A 21,549-nucleotide genomic window follows, 5' to 3' on the forward strand; every position below is an offset into this window, starting at 1 on the left:
AATCCCTTGATTGAAACACTCAGATATTTCGTAGCCACGTGTCTTTCAAATCACTTTCCTCTGTTCCAAAGTGGTTTTTCACTAAATTCGCCTTAATTTAAGTCGCGTTAATTTCTATAATTCCCTTTATTATCATATATAGAGCATTTATATTATGCCATATAATAAGGCAGGTATATATTACTGTAATTCTAATAAGCCATTTTCGACTTCACAGGAGCTTCTGTCTTAAAACGAGGCGAAGCGCAAAGCCTTTGAAATAAGGAAATTAATTTGAAAAGAGAAAGGTGTTAGGAAGACCTTGTTTTGAAAATGAGGGTTTTTGGAACTCGGAAAATGAATAAATATTGAAATATTGATCGCCTTTCAATATCATTTTGATCGCCTTTCAGTACCATTTTGTTTCGAGTTCACGCGTTTCAGTCAGTACATAAGAGACATTTCCAAATGCACAAATAAGAGTTTGAAGTCTAGCCTCATCGACAAAGTGATCGTTGCCATAATTAGCAATTACTGAATGAGGCTAAGTAGGATGTGAAGAATTATGTAGAGCGAAAAGGATGTTATCTCCAGGTCTGCGGTGACCCAATCCAGCTTCATCGAAGTTACATCTGACCAATTCACTGAAGGCGTTACTTCTCCCAGTAGAGATAGATAAATAGGTGGGTTTAACAAAATAATCGATCAAATTGCAGCCGGTAGGCAGAATTGCGTAATCATTTCAAGGTATAAAATAATGGTAAAAGACTAATTACAATTTTGTGATAACGTAATAACACGTTATAACACATAAACTAACATTATAATAACATGTTTGTACTACCGCACATGGCTGGTATGAACGACTTTTTGAAGCGGTTTGTGCGAAAGCGGGGCAAGTCGTAAACTCGATCTGTTCTAAGAAAGACCTCGTTTTGAAAATGAGACATTTTGGATATTGAAATATTGATCGCATAAAATGCCTATTATGGTAGGCCACATTTTCTTGCCGCGAACGAAATAATCAAAAATCCGTTTATTCGGTGCCTGACTTCTTAATTGCAGATAAAAATGAGTGTGAAACAGGAAAGCACAACTGCACAGTAGTTTCAAGGAGTTATAAAAACTCCTCTAACGGGGCTTATTTACCTCGTTACAGTGGAGTTATTTTCTGGGGAGTTATTTCAACTCCAAAAAGGAGTTTAAAGAACTCTTTTTCAGGAGTAAAAGTGACCCCAGATATTGAGGAGTTAAAATAACTCCCAAAAAGGAGTTATCCTGTACCTAAAATTTTTACTCCACTTTCAGAGTTAAATTAACTCCAAAAACAGTGAAAACAACCCATGTAAGGAGCAAAAATAACCCCATTTCGGAGTTATTCTAACTCCAGGCTGGGAGTAAGAAGAACTCTTTTTCAAGAGTAAAAATGACCCCAAATTCGGAGTTAAATTAGGAGTTAAAGTAACCCCCAAAAAGGGGTTATCCTGCACCTAAAAATTTGTACTCCATTTTGGAGTTGTAATAACTCCCTAAAAATTACGGTGTGTGATGCAAACGCTAATTGCTTAAACACTAAAGGATCCTTTGTGTGCGGCCTGCAAGCCAGGGTATTCTGGGAATGGAGTTGACTGCACAGGTAAAACCAGTACCTTGGTTTTATTTATAATCATTTCCTAATCATCTCCATTTATCTCGAATTAAACCCAAGTTCAGCCACAAGGTAGTAAGCTGAGTAAGTATCGAAATGCCCTTGCATACTGCTATAGTTTGTGATTTGCAGTATCTGTATGCAATTTTAGCCTTGAGATCTTTAAGTTTTTTTAATGTATTACAATTGTCCCCATGCACGATTGTCATGTCCGCACACGCATTGACGGTGGATGAGATAAATGCTTTTAAAAATCAGACCAGTGTACACAATTCCGTCTTTTGTTCTGCACTACTTACAGAGTATGAGCGGAAACGTGTCTTTTTTATTCCTCCTTCTGTTGGCAGTTTTTTCTCAACTGGGAAGTCGTTCAGCATTCTCCAGTATCTTGCTTCCTTAGGTTTCTCTAATCCTCTATCTATACATGTGATGTTATTTGTTCATTTCTCAGCGCCCCAATATTTAGCAATAATCGTTTTGCTTCCCAGTATAGCCAGAAAGCTCTCTCTCTCTCTCTTCCGAAAAAAATCCAGTCCCAGAAAGTCATGATTTAATACCGCACATGGCTGGTATGAAGGACTTTTTGAAGCGGTTTGTGCGAAAGCGGGGCAAGTCGTAAACTCGATCTCTCATGCCTGGTACTGTAGGAGCCTTGGTGGTTCGAAGAAAGCAGGATCCGAGGACATTCCATTAAAAAGGTTAATTAATACACTGATCGTTTCGCTTATCATATAAAGTGCTGAGACCAACACTGACTAATCAGCGTTTGTATGATTTATCAGGCGCTATAGTGTTTTAAATTGTGCCGTCATAAAACATTGAATTTGTCAAATTATGGGATTTGTCAGGATATTGTGAAAGAACAACATCCAAGAGGCCTACTTGCCAAAAAACTAGCATTGTGGGGCAAATTGTCTCTGAGATATCTGCCCAGTTATGCTCTGATGACTCCATACAAATCCATCTAAATTTGACTAAGGTCCAAACGTTTAGACCCAAGTGAAATTTAGAAGGATTTGTATGAGGTCATTAGAGCATAACTGGGCTATACATCTCAGAGACAATTTGCTCCGAAATACTAATTTTTGGCAAGTAGGCGTCTTGGACGTTGTCCTTTCAGAATATCTTGACAAATCCCATAATTTCACAAATTTAATTTTTATGACCTCGTCACTTTAGAACTCAGTATTATGGACAGCGCTCTTTTTTGTACACGCTTACTAAGATAGTCGGGTAGGCTATGGTGGAAAATAATTTTAGTATTATTACTGTACAGTTACAGCTCATGCCAGCTCTATTTAGCATAACCAAAAAAGGACAAACGCTTATTTGCTTCCTTAATAGTTTCATTTGTATAAACGTTCCACTCGAGATCGTTAGACAGTGTTAAGTTATACCTAAAATTTTGGCACTATCTACAAAGCACTATCTTTAAAGTCGATGATCATCTCGTTGCATTTGTCAGCGTTTAGTTGCATGCATTGCTCAGGTGACCAGTCCTCGACGGCACTAACTGCGCTTCGAATGTCACCCTGTGCACCTCGCGGGACAAACTCATCAATAGTAGAGAGATTAAGCATCGCGTTTACGGCAAACGGTAAACTTGAGTTTCAAGTTGAGAAATTTTTAAAATGAGAAATGAGCAGATAAAAGCAGCTTAAAACAATTCTTATGGATAAAATTGGCCTGAATTTACCGATTTTCGTGTAGTTATAATAAACAGAAAACGATTAGTGAGGGGGAAACTTGCTTACGTTTGCCGTTTGCCATAAACGCGATGCTTAATCTCTCTGTAAGTATCGTCAACGTACAAAATGTGCTTCTATGTGTCTACACTGAAAACCCCTGAGGAATAACGATGGGCCTAGTTTGGTTCCTTGAGGCACACCACCATTCATAAAAACAGTCTCTAGACAACTTTACTCGTTGTTGTCTATGAGTTAAGAAGTCGGCCACCCAGAGGGCAACAGCGCATGAAAAGATAGGCCGAAAACTTTGCGCACAAGTAGGGTGTGGTCGCTGAGATCGAAGGCCTTCCTGTAATCAAACGGGACGACTCTCACAGCAGCCCCAGACCCGTCGGTGGCTTGCAAACAGGTACATGTAGCATGTACGTAAGGGCGTGTAGGGTAGAGGACGCTGATACTGATTTGGATCAATCACCTCCAGAACCGCAGGACCGAAATGGAGAGCAACGAAGTCCTGTACAAGTTTAGATATTACGGAGGTTGGGGACATCGGACGAAGATATTTGTTGATGTCGATAACAGGTTTTAGCTTGGGGACAGGCACCATCTTCCAGGATGATGGCCGTCTCTGCTCCGCGAAACTGCTGTTTTGCACAGCTAACTGGGCAAGCAAGGATGGCTGCGTACGCCTTCACCATACTACCCCATCTAGTCCTGCCGCCTTCATAGGTTAAGCCTTTTTAAAGGAGATAAAACGGCGGGTTCGGATAGGGTCAGCGGTGACAAATCCTCACTGTGTGACGGGAGGAATTCAAGCCTTTGGAAGGGCTCCATAGGTTGTAGGAATCCTGAGTTTATTTGGCTGGCAATCTCTTGGTCAGACAGAAGAGCGGAACCTCGATCTATAAGTTGGCAAACAAAGGGTCTGAGCCAGGAGCGAGAGCCATGTCAGCGATTCACTTGACCGTACTCCACCACTAGCTAGGCTTGGTTTGCTTTAGGTGGTTCACGTTTGAAGCGTAGTAGTTGCTACGGAGAGCTATCCCTCTGTCTAAAGGAATAGGGCCAAAATGAAAAATCCGGCCGGATTTTTTACGTTCGCTACCAGTTTACTTTGCAAAATCCTGCCAGCAAACTCCTATAACGTGTACTAACCAGGCTTTTATACTTTTTACATACTATATCACTTCTAAAAGTAAACAGTAGTTTTAGGCGCCGAATTTATTCAGACCATACTCGGTAATTATTGAGAGTTTCAAGAAACGGCAATTTGAGAAAAACAATCAACTTGTTAATTGACAAAGCTATTCTAAATAATTGCAAGAAAAGGCACATTTTGGCGTTGGCTTTGAGTGTTTACCGGATAGTATATGACATGATACCACATAGCTGGATTGTTAAGTGTTTGGAGATGTTTGAAATAGCTGAGAATGTGAAAAGGCTTTTTTATTAATGGTATGCAGAGTTATCATCATCAGGCGAGAGGATGGAAGTCATTATAATTAGAAGGAGAGGCATTTTCCAGAGCGCTATTTGTTTTGTGCACGATTCCATTCACATTCAGGTGTTGAGAAAATCAACAGCAGGTTATGATCTTGCGGAGAATTTAAGATTAACCATCTTCTTTTTTTGTGAACGACTTAAAATTGTTTCGGAAAAGTAAAGATCAAATAGATTCGTTGGTGCAAACTGTACAGTTGCTTTGTAAGGACATTAGATTGGAGTTTGGATTGAAAAAGTGTAGTGTGTTGAGTAGTGATAGAGGGATGAAATTAAGCCTCGTTGGTGTCGAGTAAGGTCAGGATAAATCATTGATATGCATAAGAGTCGAGTCCATGACGTCACCCATTGTTTTAACCTAGGGAAAAAGTGGGTTCCTCCATACTGATAAGTGCCCTCCTCCATATCTAGTGAGCGTCTGTCTTATACAATAGGAACAATAGCCTTGCCTAGAATTGTCCGGTAAGTAACTTGAGCCCGGTTTGCTGGAACGGCCTATTACAAAAATAGGAACAAGAGAAGCGATCACCTAGCAACACAAGAAACGGCTTATGTTTTCTATTACAATTTAAGCGCTTAAATTCGGATATATAAACAAAACACACACAGAAAGTGGAGCCGAGAACTCTTTATTTCAATTTTGACTGGCTGCTACAAAACCGTTAGGTCTCAGCGCTTGGTGAGCTTATGGCCTTGTCATTTTCACACGCCGTTAGTCAGTTAATTATATGCGAGTTAACAAGCCGACATTTGCATACAAAATGGCTCCACAGTAAAAACTCCAAGGGAGAACCTTGACTTATTATTATAAAAAGACACAAAAAATTTCTTAACTTAACAAGGATCAAGTAAAACACGCGACTAATAAACGCTAGCAATAAAACCAGACAAAAGATACCGTTTTGAAAACTTTATTGAGAACCAATGACAAAAAACGATATAATACACAGCGAATTGTTGTCGAAGAATCTTGTGTGCTTGATGTTAAGTCTGCAACAGTGGTGATTATTTCTTCCGGTTGTGTTCTTGAGTTCAATTGTTCTTTTACAGTCAGTTATCTTTTTTGCAACTGAAAGTATCGCTTATCTTTTCCCTCGTGCCGAAGATTGTTTCCAGAAAGCACATCATCCATGTTGCCCTGTCTTTCTTGCATAGCTAGAAGAAGCAGGACGGGAGAAAGATTTTGCTGCTGTAGTTATTTTAAAAGCTCTTAAGGTATATTTTCTTGACACCCTGCTTGGTTAAAGCCTTATTCACTGGACAGGAGGTTTGTTCGCAGTGGGCAATTATCTTGGGTAGTAGTTTTTAGGTTAATCAGCAGATAATCAAAAGGTCTTTTTATACAGCCTCCTTGTACTGATTTAAAAAGAAATCAGTTTTCCCGGGATACATTTGCTTTGCCAGAGTCAAGATTTGCAATTTGTCTCGTGGATTCTTGAATAGCACCAAATAAGTCATCTGATCTTCAAACACGATCACATTCTGTTTGTTCACATCAAAATAGGAATCCTGCTCCAAAGCCGTAGGAATTCCCTTGATAAATTCAATGTGCGGCATGGCGACTAGCATCTCTGTATACGCAGGACGCCATTGTGAATAACACCAAACGATCCCCTCTGGGGGAAGGTAAATTGCCTCTGAAGCTTGATGTAATAGAGATAGAACCCAGGCCGCTTTTCCGGACTTGGTCATTCCAGAAGTTTTGGAGGTGAAAGGATGCTCAAAGCGAAACCGCTGACATTTCTGTGAAGACATCGGACCTGTTTGAAATGGGGTAAGACCAGCATTGCGGTGTTTAGACATCGCATGTCTTTACATGCTACTCTTTCTACTAAATGATTTTTCGCAAACGGGACAGAACCAACTCATGTCAACTTCTCAGGAGCAGAATGTAGACTGAGAAAAAGGTAGAATGTTGCGCGTTTATATAGGTTTGGCAAGCCATGAAACCACATTTTTATTGCTTTCCTCGGCCTCCACCACCACCACCACATTTCTGTTGTTAAGTTATTAACTGTTTTTTTTTTTCGTTGTTGTTTTTATAATAATATGTCAAGGTTCTCTCTTGGGGTTTTTACTGTATAGCTGAGCCAATTTGTATGCAAATGTCGGTGTGTTAACTCGCTTAGTTAACTGACTAACGGCGTGTGAAAATAACAAGGCCATAAGCTCACTAAGCGCTGAGAGTTAGTCGTCTCCTTGAGATAGAATACCTGAATTTTGTGCTTGAGTTTTGTTCACTTCCTGTGTTTAGTTATGTTAATTTAAAGAACTGATTAAAGATTTTTCAGTTACACTCTGTTACGATAGCGTGTTCAACAACTGAGCGCTTTCATTTTGAACACATAATAATTTCTGCATGAGCCAATCATCAGGGTTAAAAGAGACCGGGCAATTCTAGGCAAGCCTATTGTTCCTGTTGTATAAGAGAGACGCTCATTAGATATGGGGGAAGACACTTATCAGTATGGAGGAAACCGCTTTTTTCCTACGTTAAAACAATGGGTGACGTCATGGACTCGACCCTTACGCATATCAATGATTTACCTCAACCTTACTCGACACTTACTCGACACCAAAGGGGTTTAATTTCGTCCCTCTATCACTACTGTGTTGGTAATGACAAGGGAAAAGAAAGTAAGGTTTGAGGGTATGGCTCTTTTTTGTATGAGCGGATGATGGGAGAAATCGGTGAAAGAAGGTCTAAATATTTAGGGATTATTGAGGCGGATTTAATAAACGAAAAGGGAATGAAAAAAAAAATTCAAGAGAGTTAAAAAGAAGGCTGAAACTAATGTTGAAATCAAGATTGAATTGAAATTGGTCGTGCGCAGCTGTCAGTGCTGATCAAGTATGGAGCAGGTAAGATGGGCAAACGAAGAACTGAAAACATTGGATAAAATGACTAGAAAGGTGTTGACAATGAATGGTGCTTTCCATTCAAAAAGAGACGTTGATAGGTTGTATGTATCAAGGGAGGATGGAGTTCGGGCCGACTAATAAGCTGTGAGGGGTGTGTGAGAGGTGAGTAAAACAGTTTTGGGTGGTGTGTAAAGAATTCTTGGGACGTTTTACTGCAAGGGGTTATGGGTAAGGTATATTGAAAGTGAGGAGACTGTCACTTAAGCTGATTGAAGACATCGTGGAACAATGAGCTGAAACTCGACAGTTGGAGAGAAAAAAAGGCTACATGGTCAATTTTGTGAGGAATACCCGGGACAACACATGTAAAACTTGGAGCTGGTTACGAAAAGCGGACTCGAAGATCCAAACAGAAGCACTTATTTGTGCAGGCCAGGAACAGGCTCACAGGACCAACCATCTAACTGATACTATGTTGACAAGACCGTGCGAATCCCCCTTATGTGGGTAATGTGGCGAGAAGGCGAGAGTGTAAACCATTGTCTGTGAGTGCAACTGAAAAGTTAGCCCAAAGGGAATATAAACAAAGACATCACAATATTGCAAAAGTAGTTCGTCGGAAGTTATATGAGAAATATCATCTGGAAGTGGTACGAACACATGCCTGACAATGTGAGTAAAAAAGATGAAGTTAAACTACTGTGGGATAATGAACATCCAATGTGATCATGTCATCGATGCTACAATAGACATGATACAGATTGTTGTAGGATCATTCGCAAGTGTGACGAAGAACTTGGAGAAGTGGCTGGAAAGCTGGACACAAGAATTAGTATTTCATTGCCCCCCCAAAAAACTACTCTTCTAGGAACAGAAAGGATTTTAAGAAAAGTATTGGTCAGTTCTAGAGTAAGGAGTCGAAATCTAAGGGTCCCTTTAATGGGTCATGACTCGCTCCCTTAGCAAGTACAACGGTATGGGATCAGCCGGTGCACAAAAAAAAGAAATAATAATGATGATAATAATAATGATAATAATAATAGTAATAATTATAATAACAGTATTAGTAATTTGAATGATTATTATAATACTTATATATAGTTAATAAGGGAAATAGTACTGAGTGGAGTCAGGAGACCACATAGCTGGAGTCCGGTTTGTTTAATCATGAGTAACAATTAATCATAATTAAACAAAATTTGTGGTAATCTCAGATTTTATGAACTTTAAAACACAAGATCTAGCGAGAGTTTTTTGCGGCTAGAAGGAAAAACAAATAAAACAACAACAACAAGAACAACATCGAAGAGCGCGCTCGGCATAGCGTTATTGTTGTGCCATTACTTACGTATATATGACGGGCACAGTCCAATTACACTGTTGTAACCATATTTAGAACAGCAGTTAGTAGTGGTAACAGGACTCAGATTGGAATCAATTCCGTCTGTAATCATCGAATTGATTAGAGAAGACTGTTTCTCAGTATTCCTTTTCTGGGCAAAGACGACTATTTAGGAAAAAAGGCAAACTGAATAATAGCACCTCCTGTTTTGCAGACGTAAACGAGTGTGCAATAGGAAAACACAACTGTATCAGCGGCTCCACATGCCATAACACCAAAGGATCCTTCCTATGTATCTGCCTGCCAAAGTATTTCGGCGTTAATTGCTCAGGTAAATATCTTCTGAATATTGAGACTGTAGATTCCTCTGATAAAAAAGGCCGCTGAGTGATCGGGGTCTGTCATATGATGAAATCATTGTCATTATCGTTATCATTGATATCGCGGTTATTTCCCCTCTTTCTTTTCCAGCTATTTAAAAACAAACAAACAAACAAACAAACGAGAAAGGTTTGTTGAATTCCTTAGGTTTCAATTTGTTAAAACCACATGAAGTTTTGGCATGATCGTTACGGTCAAGTAATACAAGCAACATTTTCGCTTAACTTGTTGCGCAACATTGTTACATTCCAAGTCAGACCTTCTTGTACAATCTTTAAAGACATCAGATAGCTACAGCAGCAAAAGAACAAGTACAAAACAAAAAACCATTTCTTTTTGCAATCGTTGATGTCTTTATTTTACTCTCCTCTTATTTTTAGCGTTCATGGACTCAAATATATTGAAAGCAAATTCTTCTTATTTGCCCCATCTGGGAAAATTTCTGGAGCCTGCGGTTGGGTACAATTCCCACTGGCTACTGTGCTGGCGGGCTACATTGCACGGCTGGAATGTCCGCACACAGTTTCACAAACGCTGCGATGGAAAAAGAGACACAGTTACCATAATAAAAAAGGGTAAATACGTTTTTGGAGGTTACACGGACATTCCTTGGGGTAAGAAAATTTCTTGCTCAGTTTAAAACCAAATAGCAATAAAACGTAAAGTTGAGCCAGACCAGTCTTCTTAACTATTTTTACTGCTGTAAGAACTAGGGAGGCTGGTTGTTACGTATTAACGATTCTGTAAAATTGCCTATATGTTGAATATCTATCCTCCAGATTCCTGGCGAGAAAATACATGGACCATAGTATTAACTCAATACTATGTCTTCTACACAGGCCACCAAACTGTGACACACACGGGCATTTTTGTCTGATTTTTAGCAACATAGCTATTCTTACCAACTCGAGTACGCTGATTTCGAAAATTACTGTTGCCAAGCTCAAGCTTTTGTTAAGGTGGAGTTTTGGGGCATTTCCCTATCACTTCACTGTGCAAATAAGGAGTTTTTTTTCCTTTCCTAATTTTAAACTTAATAGATCCAGAAATGGTTTCAAAGGGCTCTACGTATATTTTAAAGACCATTTAGAGAATTTATAAAACGCTGTTTCTGCGAATTTCAAGGCGCCAAATGACAATTGACCACACACAATTCACAATTATGGCTAAAGATATGATATTTATCGTGATAATTTCATTAATATAATTAAATTTAATAGATCCAGAAATGGTTTCAAAGAGTTCTACGTATATTAATTTTTAAAGACCATTTAGAGAATTTATAAAACGGTGTTTCTGCGAATTTCGAGGCGTCACATGACACACCCTTTAATATAAAATTCAGACAATCGTGGCTAAAGATGTGGTATTTATCGTGAAAATTTTTTTTAAGATAACTAAAAAGTATATTAAAATAAGCCATTCTTTGATTGCTCGAGCTCTTGGCAATTATTGCAAAACCTTCACATTCCTGCAATTTTCCTCACTAAATAAGTTACAAGACCAAGGCAACTTCGAAATTCAAGTAAGTTGAAATAGTTTAGGATAGCCTGACTGCTTAATAAAATGTAGGTGCATGGAGACATCTAAAAAGAAAGGGAGCTGCAGCGATTCTCTCAGTACAGACGCTGAGAAGTGGCTTTCCACAAGGACCCACGAGAGATGTGCAAAGCTGCTAGAAGCGCAAAGGCACGGAAAAGTGTTTTTGATGGACAAAATAAAGAGACAATAAAAAGAGAAAGCGTAAGAGATGTAACCACTCCTAGGGCTTTCCACAAGTTGCTCGGCAACTTTTTGGCAACTTCTCGAGTTATCTTCTAATTCTGAGATATCGGAGCAGCTTTTAGTGCTTCAAATTGGCCTTTCTTCCATATTTCACAATGTTTGAATAAACAATTTCTGTAAAAAAATGGAGCCAAATCCTCCCTCCCGGGGCAGATCATGGGCACAAGATGAAAGTAGCCGGGCTGCTAGGTCAGCTGTTTTTAGAGAAAATTCATAATGGTGGACGAAGATTCACACTCGACTGACTTGTGTCTCGGGTGAAGAAGGTCATTCAACATTTTTATTGGCTCATTAGACTTTCTGGTTTTTATTTAGGACAAAGTTATTTAGCAACGCTGGTTACGCCGCAAAATTGCACAAAATGCATAGAAATCTTACTTTTGTTGTACAAGTTGCATATTTTAGCATCAGACCAAAAAAAAGTTTCTTGTTTTTTTTTCGAGCAACTTTTGAGGAACTTTTGTTTGTTTTTTGAGCAACTTTTTTGAGAAATACGGGAAACTTTTTGAAAAATCTCGAGCAGTTTGTGGAAAGCCTAACCACTCATGTCTCATTTCGTCTCACAATGGCACAGAAATTTGTTATCGTGACTTCATACACAAAGTGAAAATTGAGCTTCTGAAGGAAAAGCTATATGTTAAATAGGCACCTTACGATCCGACGACGGCGACGGCAACGGGAACGCCACAAAAGCAATAGGTTTAATTAGCAAAACAACAATTCTGCACGTGAATCGCGCTTTTTTGTACATTTCTTTGCCGTCACTGCACGACTACGATGTGAAAATGTTTAATTTCACGATGTACAGAGGAAGTACACAAGCGACGTCGAAATTTCCTCTCTCTTTGTGAACTTGGATATGGTTCTTAGGAATTCAACTTTAGGAGGATTCGCCTACATTTGACAAAGTGAGTGACTTGGAGTAATCTCGATGAAGATTGAAAGAACGCGAATTCACTTTTTTCAGCGACGTTTTACCTGCTGTCGCCGTCCTAGGGTCTTAAGGTCCCTAATAATCCCCCCCCCTAACGCAGAAGAAAAGTATTTCTTTTGACAACGAGGCGGCCTCCACTTCATTAAAAGGGCAGGTAGCACGAAGTAGTAGGAATAGTGTCGCACCTGTACAATGGAGTCTTTCTGTACTTTGCCAAAAATCCGAAAACATCGAGAAGCGCTCAGATCATTTACAGCATTCAATGTAAGCAATTCAGTTCCAGCAATTTAAACATCTTATCTGGATTTAACCTGAATTTCAGACGATTACTTCGAGTCGTTTTTACTTCCTCAGTAACATCTGAATCGACTGGCCGTTAATACCGTCCAGTGACGTCACTACTCATTTTCCTAAGTCATGCAAAAAGTAAAACACGATTTTCAACTGGCAAACAAAGACATATCGTCTGGAAATGTCTACATGATACAGAAGTGCTTTACTCTTTTTAAATGTAATTCATATTTAACGTTTAAACTGTCAACTGCATGCACTACTCTGAACGAAGTCTGTTGTACGTTTAATTCAATACTCAAACTCGATCGCAATCACGCAGATAAAGCAAGCTTATTAAAAAACACACACGGAACACTTCAAAAACACAAAGACTTGCTTTGACTGAAAAGAAGCTAATTTGGTCCTTAACGAAGAAGAAAGAAAACAAGAAAGAAAAGTCAAACAGAATCATTACACTTGACAGTGGAAATGACAAGACTTAAATCCCAGAAATTTTCCCACAAACAGTCACTGCCGAAACCACCAAGCAGCTCAAAATGAAAAAACTACCGACTCTCCGCAATGATTCTTCATTGGAGTTCAATTTAAGAATCCATAATTTCGAAGACAAGGGCAATTTTGCTGTTTACGATAAAGATTGTCGAATTTTTTTAACTCCACGCAAACATGCAAGGCATGCGATCCGGCAATCCTGCTAAAATTCCTCATAACTATACATAATTCTGAGAATGTTCAGACAACAATCAACCAATCAAACACTACCCGGTTTTCGGGTAGTGACGTCACACTGGGCGGGATTAGCGGCCGGTCGATTCAGACGTTGCTAAAAGAGTAAAAAAGGACTCGAAGTAATCGTCTGAAATTCAGGCTAATCTGGATAATGCAAAAGTACCGGGAAGGTATCGCAAGAATTGTCTGAGCGCTTAGTACCAGACTAGCAAAAAGAAAGAGGAATCTCAACAGGCAGTTATCGTTATGATTTTATCTGCTTTGAGCTCGGCCACTATACTGCAGAGCGTAACCAAATACTCCAGCTATCTGACGTATGGCCGGGATATAATAAGCTAACCCAAAAAACTAATACAAACATACCGCAGTCATCTATCAACAGGAAAGCATCATGAGAAAAGTTGGAGACTTGTTCGAATTCTTAAGCACTGATACGGGGGATACATCATACAAGTTATGATGTACGCTCCTAGTTACTCAACGCTGTTAGTAGATCTAGTGCACAAGGAGGGCCATATACAGCTACAACAGCCGAATCCTCAAGTTGGACCCCTCACTGGCACAAGATACAGTCTGTTCTTGAAAGAGATAAATGGCACCGTTGTCCTAACTGGTTCTAAACCCGGACAACTTCCTGATGCAGTTCTCTGCTAATAACATTGACATCAACCATTCGTTACTAGGTGGAAAGGACACTTTCCACGCAACACAGGTACCTGGTTGACAAAGAGGCCCAAATAAAACAAAGCATTTAGCAAGCTTGAGGCCCAAAGTGAATTGTGAAATTACTAGGATTCAACATTGCACAAAAAAAAACAAAAAGTTGTATATGTATTCCTAAGTTCATTACAAAAAAATAATGGCTGTCTTTACACTAGGCTGTTGAGTAAGACTTAAGAGCTGCTAAGTTTTACTTAACCAAAAATTCGTGTGTGAAGGCCTAAGTAAAATCTCAAGAAACTTTACTTTGTATCTCATTAAAGTCGGAAAGTTGAAACGATTCAAGAAAGTTTCAAGCGACTTGAAAAGCAGTCCTTAAAACCGACTTAGCTGACTTGCGGTTACTTGCGGTTTCTTGGAGTGCTTACCATTTGACAGAAAAATCTGGCTGGGGTGTCGAAAGCATAATGGTAAGCGATTTACCAGTTTACCTTAGAGTTGCCACATCCGTTACGGTTTGAATCCAAAAAGGGGGCGAATGCGTCTGGAACCGAGAAATTTGTAGTTGGTAAGCAATATTCCGTTTGGTTTGTACCAACTGGATTAAACGGACTACCTCAAAACGTACTCCTCAATTTTTGGTCGGAATTTCCAAAAAGTGACCTTACCATTTACCATCCATCTGGAATTTCCGAAATTTTCTGTCAAATGGTAAGCACCCTTAAGGTTTGAGAAAGGCGAAACACGTCAATCAATCGTAATTATGTTGCGTGGGAAAATAGCTTAAGTTAACCTGAAGTAAAAAAGAATCGGTTGTGTGTGAAGCTTTATTTTACTTAAAGTAATTAAAATTTACTGCTCTTGAAATATTTCTTAGCTTATTTAGGCTCTAGTGTAAAGACTACCAATGTGATAAATATACAAGTGATAAGGTGATTTTTCTATAAGAGGGCGTGGTCAAGTGTCACGTGATGGCTGTATGTTAATATAAGCAGCGTAAAAACAATCAGAAATTCTTAGAATATAATTTTTAAAACACTAATAACGCTTTAAAAGAATTTTTGTCTCTTTTAAATTTGGAATTGTTAAAGGGGAAAGAAAACCCCTCATTTGGACAATGACGTCATACAGGAGCCGGCTCCTGCGTCATAGCGAAAATCCGTAAAACTCCACCTTAGCACAAGATCTGAGTTTGGCAACAATGATTTTCAAAATCAGCGTACTCAAGCTAGTAAGAATACCTATGTTGCCAAAATCAGACAAAAATTCCTGTGGGTGTCACATTTTGGTTTCCTGTGTACCCGACCAGAGTATACCCGCGCAAAAAAGTGAAAACTACCGTATTATAATAACTCAGAGCAATTTTTGCGGAAAAATCCTTTATATTTACCTGTCGGGATACCCGTCGAATGGAAAGTTAGAAATCAAATGTTTTCTGTCATGAACGATATTAGATACGTCATCTTTACCCGCGGCCTTTTTCACCATCAGTAGCGGCCATGTCTGATTACAGGGTTATTAATTCTTTCATTTAAGTCCAATTCTTATTTCTTCAGTGGCACTTACCAAGGTAACATGTGGATTTAGCGAGGGCCAAAAACGAAGCTCTCATTTGATCTTTTAAGTACTGCCTTTGAAGAAAGGCTTCGATACGGACAGTTGTTAGCGGATACCCTATTTTGACAAGTGTATGTCTAATATCAAGTTAATCACAAATCGAATATACCTTGGATTAACGCTTATAATAAGTGAGTGTGACATTTTACATGCGCTAATATGAAAGGGCGGACGTAAGGACGGAAGATTTTGTCACAATTAAAATTTCTTGAATGCATAGATAACCAAATTTTATTATCCATAGTGCCTGGCTGCTTGTGTTTCGCGAGCACGAGAGCCTCGCCGTTATACCTAATGTTTACCTACAATCCTCGTCACATTACGTTAGGACACCCCGTGCTGTACCCATTTCCTGACAAAAAATGTGCTCCTTCCCTCCCAGTGTTGTTTTTTTTTTTTGCTCCTGTCATTCCAACCCACAAAATCCAACATTAAGGGGGTAGAAAATACCACTACTGTCCCAGCTATTGTGACGAGTGTTGTAGGTATGTAAATTCTTGCACCTTGGTGAAACGATCAAGTCAAACACGTCGACATCATGCGTTCTTATTTACATGGGATTATTACGGGATGAAGAGAAATGCTTCATTATTTTGTTTTTAATTCATTTATTTATTTGTACGGCTAAAATTTATAACTTCGAGGAATCCATCTCCTCGGGCTATTGTGTCTAGTTACATATTTTGCTTTTGTTGTTTACACTTTTAGTTTTTTCGATCAAGTCAGTGCGTGTGAAGTTCCAGGTGGGGTACCCCCATAAATTTCGGATAGATGTTTGTCTCCGAGGGCCTGAAGTACTGACCCTATTTTAGGATGAGAAGAACGAAAACTGATACCTTATTTAAGGGCGTGTCTCCGTAAAAACCGACCAGTGATTTCGGATCAAAAAATTAACTTTCCTTGTATTCTAGGATATTAAAGTCTTTACCTAATTAGTTACAAAAATGCATTTTGTTTGACCGGAAATGCGAAATATAATTTTGTACGAATTTTTGAATTTTCGGCCGACTGGCACCGGCGCCATAGCCTTTGAAACTACAAAACTTGCCTACATTGCCGGCGCTACAGGAAACAAACAACTCGATCAAAAAGCCCAATTTTCTTTCTTATATACGGATTCACCACTCTAGATGTCCTAGCCATATCACAGTTCTGAATTATTTATTCATTTTAAGGGCAAGAATCTTTTTCCTTGCACGTGTTATCAGTCTGCCATCAAAACACAAAAATAGGGCAACTTTAAGGGCAGTTTAAAAAAGTGTGGCACCTGTCTGAACTTTGCTATCTGTATTAATACAAACTAGAAATGATAGTTAAACGTAAAAAGGAATAAAATTTTTGTGCTTTTTTACGTTTTCGAACTTGACCGCCGTTTGAATTTCCAGAAATTTCGAAGACAAGATAATCAACGAACACTTGCCTTGTTATTCTCCTCCTTTAACTTCGCTGTTTGTAATTTCCTTCTTGGTTTGTAGAGCCGGAATACTATTGTGCCTTATCATTTGTCCTCCAACAGAAGTTTTTGTCTTGTTTGTGATAAAAAAAATGGCACTCGTTGGTGGTCGCGAGAGTGACACGGTTGTTTCGTGACATTCAAATTTTTTTCCGCTATTTGTTAGAGGTAATTGCCTTTGAATCGACATACATCGATAAATTTACTTCTTCAGTTTAACGTAGACGCATTGAAAAAATTGGCTCAACACATTTTAGGGAAGAAAATTGAGAATTCACTAAAACACTACCAAAAGAAAATGAGGTGAAGCTACAAAAGTTCGTTCCAGGCCCCCTGACAAATGGCAAAATAAACTCAAAACAGTCTTATTCCCTAGTAGGATTCGAGGTCTCGAAAAATACTTTTAGAATAAAAATTGATTTTATCAAGTAAAATTGTCAAATTTCCCTACTAAGGTTGGAACGTTCCATACCATATTACACCCCCCATATCAGGCCCCAGCCAGGCCTCGACCTACCATATCAGGCCCCACGTATATTAAGCTAGGTTTCCCGTAATTCACTTATATTTCGATTTTGTTTCTTTAAAAGTAATAGCCGATTTCACAAAAGAGGCGGGTTAACTATCCTTCTTGACGGATAACGGCAGACAGTTAAGGTCAGACAGATTATTGCTCCCAAATTTAATTTAAGTAACCGTTCCGTTTTCACATCAAGACAAATTATTTGTCTGACGCCATTTATCCGAATCATCCGCTGGTCTGTCGTGTGAGCGGCCAATAATAATGTCGAGAATAACAGGGAAATTTTAAAACGTGTTATTATTTTGTTAATAATTGGGGAAATATTGTACCCAAATGTTTAGTATTAACAATCTAACTTTCATTGCTTACATGTTATGGAGTCTTACATGAGATACTAACCGGTAAGGACGTGCCAAGGTAAAGCAAACAAAAAAATCAAGGTCAGGGAATTTTCTACAAAGTCGTGAAAATCTCTTATTGGTATGTTTAAAATTATATTTTTCTCGCGCACAAGATCCCGTGTAATTTAGCTCAAAGACTTTGTAAATGAAGACAGGAATATTGATAGTTTGGAATAAAAGGGTCCAAGCAAATTTAAATGTGCATTGTTTATTCCACTTTTAATCACCACATAACATTACAACACTTTTGTGTCCTTTTCAAACTGTATTCATCGTGTAGCGATGTTCGCTTTTTATTTTCCTGCTTGGAGCAAAGGTCAAATCAGTTCTGGTCACGCCCCCAGAAGCTGTAACACTATGGTTTGTTACTACAACGACCTTGTTACAGGACACCACTATTACTCCGCGAACTGTAATAATCGCCGCAAATTGCATTACTAACGCAAGATGCACTAAGAATCGCCCCAAAATGTAATAACATTTTTAACGCAAAATGTAATAATCTTTCAAAGGAAAATGTAATTCGAACTTTCTAAGGCATAATGCATAATTTGTTTCCTTCCCTATCAAACTCAGTTTTCATCCCCGTATATTAATAAAATTCTTTTTTGTAATTTTTTCTTAAATAAATATTGATCTGTAATATCTTACTTCCCTTTACGTGAAGTGTGTATGATACTTTGTATACTTTTATTGATCATCAACTGTCAGCTCCATGGACCTAGCATGAAATGGACGACGTTAACCCTAAAGGTGAAGCAAACGGTAAATCCAGTACATTTACTATAAAATAACAATCGGCTACACAAACATTGTGTGGGCCCCCTGTGCTTTTGTAACGAAAGTTGCTCGAAAAAGAACAAAAACTTTTTTTTGGTCTGATGCTAAAATATGCAACTTGTACAACAAAAGTAAGATTTCTAAGGATTTTGTGCAATTTTGCGGCGTAACCAGCGTTGCTAAATAACTTTGTCCTAAATAAAAACCAAAAAGTCTAATGAGCCAATAAAAATGTTGAATGACCTTCTTCACCCGAGACACAAGTCAGTCGAGTGTGAATCTTCGTCCACAATTTTGAATTTTCTCTAAAAACAGCTGACTTAGCAGCCCAGTTACTTTTATCTTGCGCCCATAATCTGCCCCAAGAGGGCGGATTTGGCTCCATTTGTTTACAGGAAACTGTTTAAACATTGTGGAAAATTGAAGAAAGGCCAATTTGAAGCAATAAAAACTGCTCCGATATCTCAGAATTAGAAGATAACTAGAGAAAATGCCCAGGATGCAAAAAATTGCTCGAAGTACGAGATGTTGCCAAAAAGTTGCCGAGCAACTTGTGGAAAGCCCTAGGAGTGGTTACATCTGTTACGCTGTCTCTTTTTATTGCCTCTTTATTTTGTTCATTACAAATACTTTTCCGTGCTTTTGCGCTTCTAGCAGCTTTGCACATCTCTCGTCGGTCCTTGTGGAAAGCCCCTCCTCAGCGTCTGTGCTGAGAGAATCGCTGCAGCTCCTTTTCTTTGTAGATGTCTCCGTGCACCTACATTTTATTAAGCAGTCCGGGTATCCTAAACTATTTGAACTTACTTGAGTTTCAAAGTTGCCTTGGTCTGGTAACGTATTTAGTGAGAGGAAAAGTGCAGCAATGAGAAGGTTTTGCAATAATTTTCAAGAGCACGTGCAATTAAAGAATGGCTTATTTCAATATACTTCTTAATTATCTCAGTAAAATTATTTCGATAAATATCACATCTTTATCCATAATTGTGTAAATTTTAAATCAAAGGGTGTGGTCAATTATCATATGACGCCTCGAAATTCGCAGAAACAGCGTTTCATAAATTCCCTAAATGGTCTTTAAAATTAAAACCATTTCTGGATCTATTAAATTTTATAATTAGGGAAGGAAAGAAAACTTCTTATTTGGACAGTGACGTCATAATGAAATGCCCCAAAACTCCACCTTAACACAAGCTTGAGATTGGCAACAACAGTAATTTTCGAAATCAGCGTACTCGAGTTAGTAAGAATAGCTATGTTGCCAAAAATTAGAGAAAAATGCCCGTGGGTGTCACAGTTTGGTGGCCTGTGTTGAAGACATAGTATTGAGTCAATACTACAGTCCATGTATTTTCTCGCCAGGAACCGGGCGGATAGATATTCAACATATACGCAATTTTACAGAATCGTTAATACGTAACAACCAGCCTCCCTAGTTCTTACAGCAATAAAAATAGTTAAGAAGACTGGTCTGGTTCAACTTTACGTTTTATTGCTATTTGCTTTTGAACTGAGCAAGCAATATTCTTACCCCAAGGAATGTCCGTGTAACCTCCAAAAACGTATTTACCATTTTTTATTATGGTAACTGTGTCTCTTTTTCCATCGCAGCGTCTGTGAAACTGTGTATCGACATCCCAGCCGTGCAATGTAGCCCGCCAGCACAGTAGCCATTGGGAATTGTACCCAACCGCAGGCTCCAGAAATTTTCCCAGATGGGACAAATACGAAGAATCTGTTTTCAATATATTTGAGTCCATGAACGCTAAAAATAACAGGAAAGTAAAATATAAGCTTCAACGATTGCAAAAAGAAGTGGTTTCTAGTGTCTTTTATACATGTTCTGTTGCTGCTGTAACTATCTGATGTCTTAAGATGGAACAAGAAGGTCTGACTAAAAACTTCTTATCGGTCTTACCGTCAGCTTCTTTCCTTAACCCAGAGACCGCAAAGCTCCATTGAGGGGAGGGAGTGCTTGGGGTGCTTTTTTACTTAGTCACGTGAATCGTTTGTACTGGCAACCTCTAAGTTTAAAGACATACTATCGCGGTGTTCAGCCACCGAAATGAGACCGGTATTAAAAGCTACTGAAATAATAAATACTAATTTTAACACAAAATCAAACGTACAAACAGCGATGGCCCAAAATACCGGGCAGATTGATTTTAGACAAGGCTGCACCGTTAATTTGCACTCTTAAACTCGAAGGGCAAAAACGCTTTTGAACTTGGAATGCAACTAACAATGTTGTGCAACAAGTTAAAAGAACATTTTGCCCGTATTACTTGACCTTAGAGATCATGTCAAATCTTCATGTGCTTTTATCAAATTGAAACCAAAGGACTTCAACAAACCTTTCTGGTTTGATTTTTTTCTTCTCTAAAATAGCTATCAACGAAAAAGGGGAAATAAACGCGATACCAATGATGACAGTAATGAACATGATTTCACCATTTGATAGACCCCAATTACACCGCGGCGATTTTTATCAGAGGAATCTACTATTTCAATGTACATTATATTTACCGGTGCAATTAGCGCCGAAATATTCTGGCCTCCTGCAGATACATAGGAAGGATCCTTTGGTGTTATGGCATTTGGAGCTGTTGTGACAGTTGTGTTTTTCTGTAACACACTCGTTAACGTCTGAAAAACAGGAGATGCTACTATTTAGCTTGTCTTTTTTTCTATATATAGTGTGCGACCACAAAAGGACTACTGAGAAACAGTTTTCTCTACGACTCCGATGATTACAGACGGAATTGATTCTAATCTGAGTCCTATTACCACTACTAAATGCTAGCGCTGTTCTAATTATGATAATAACGGTGTAATGGGATACAGTGCCCGGGGGCAGTACCCGTCATATATACATAAGTAATGGTACAATAATCACTCCATCGCGAACGCTCTTCGACGTTTTTTTGGTTTTTGTTGTTGTTATTTATAGTTTTCTTCTAGCGGCATGAAACTCTT

At 38.7% G+C, this 21,549-nt stretch overlaps 1 protein-coding gene across 1 annotated transcript in view; it reads right to left on the reverse strand.

The window, feature by feature from the left end:
- Window positions 1-20,015: 20,015 nt before the first annotated feature.
- LOC140946889 (uncharacterized) overlaps window positions 20,016-21,549 on the reverse strand; it is a 40,855-nt gene continuing 39,321 nt past the window's right edge. The window contains exon 11 of the mRNA XM_073395996.1: window positions 20,016-20,338. Within this exon, the coding sequence (XP_073252097.1) occupies window positions 20,031-20,338 (308 nt within the window). The 3' untranslated portion in view covers window positions 20,016-20,030. The remainder of the gene's footprint in view (window positions 20,339-21,549) is intronic.

The sequence above is a fragment of the Porites lutea genome, chromosome 8 (assembly GCF_958299795.1).
Source record: "Porites lutea chromosome 8, jaPorLute2.1, whole genome shotgun sequence".
In the NCBI taxonomy this organism is placed as follows: Eukaryota; Metazoa; Cnidaria; class Anthozoa; order Scleractinia; family Poritidae; genus Porites; species Porites lutea.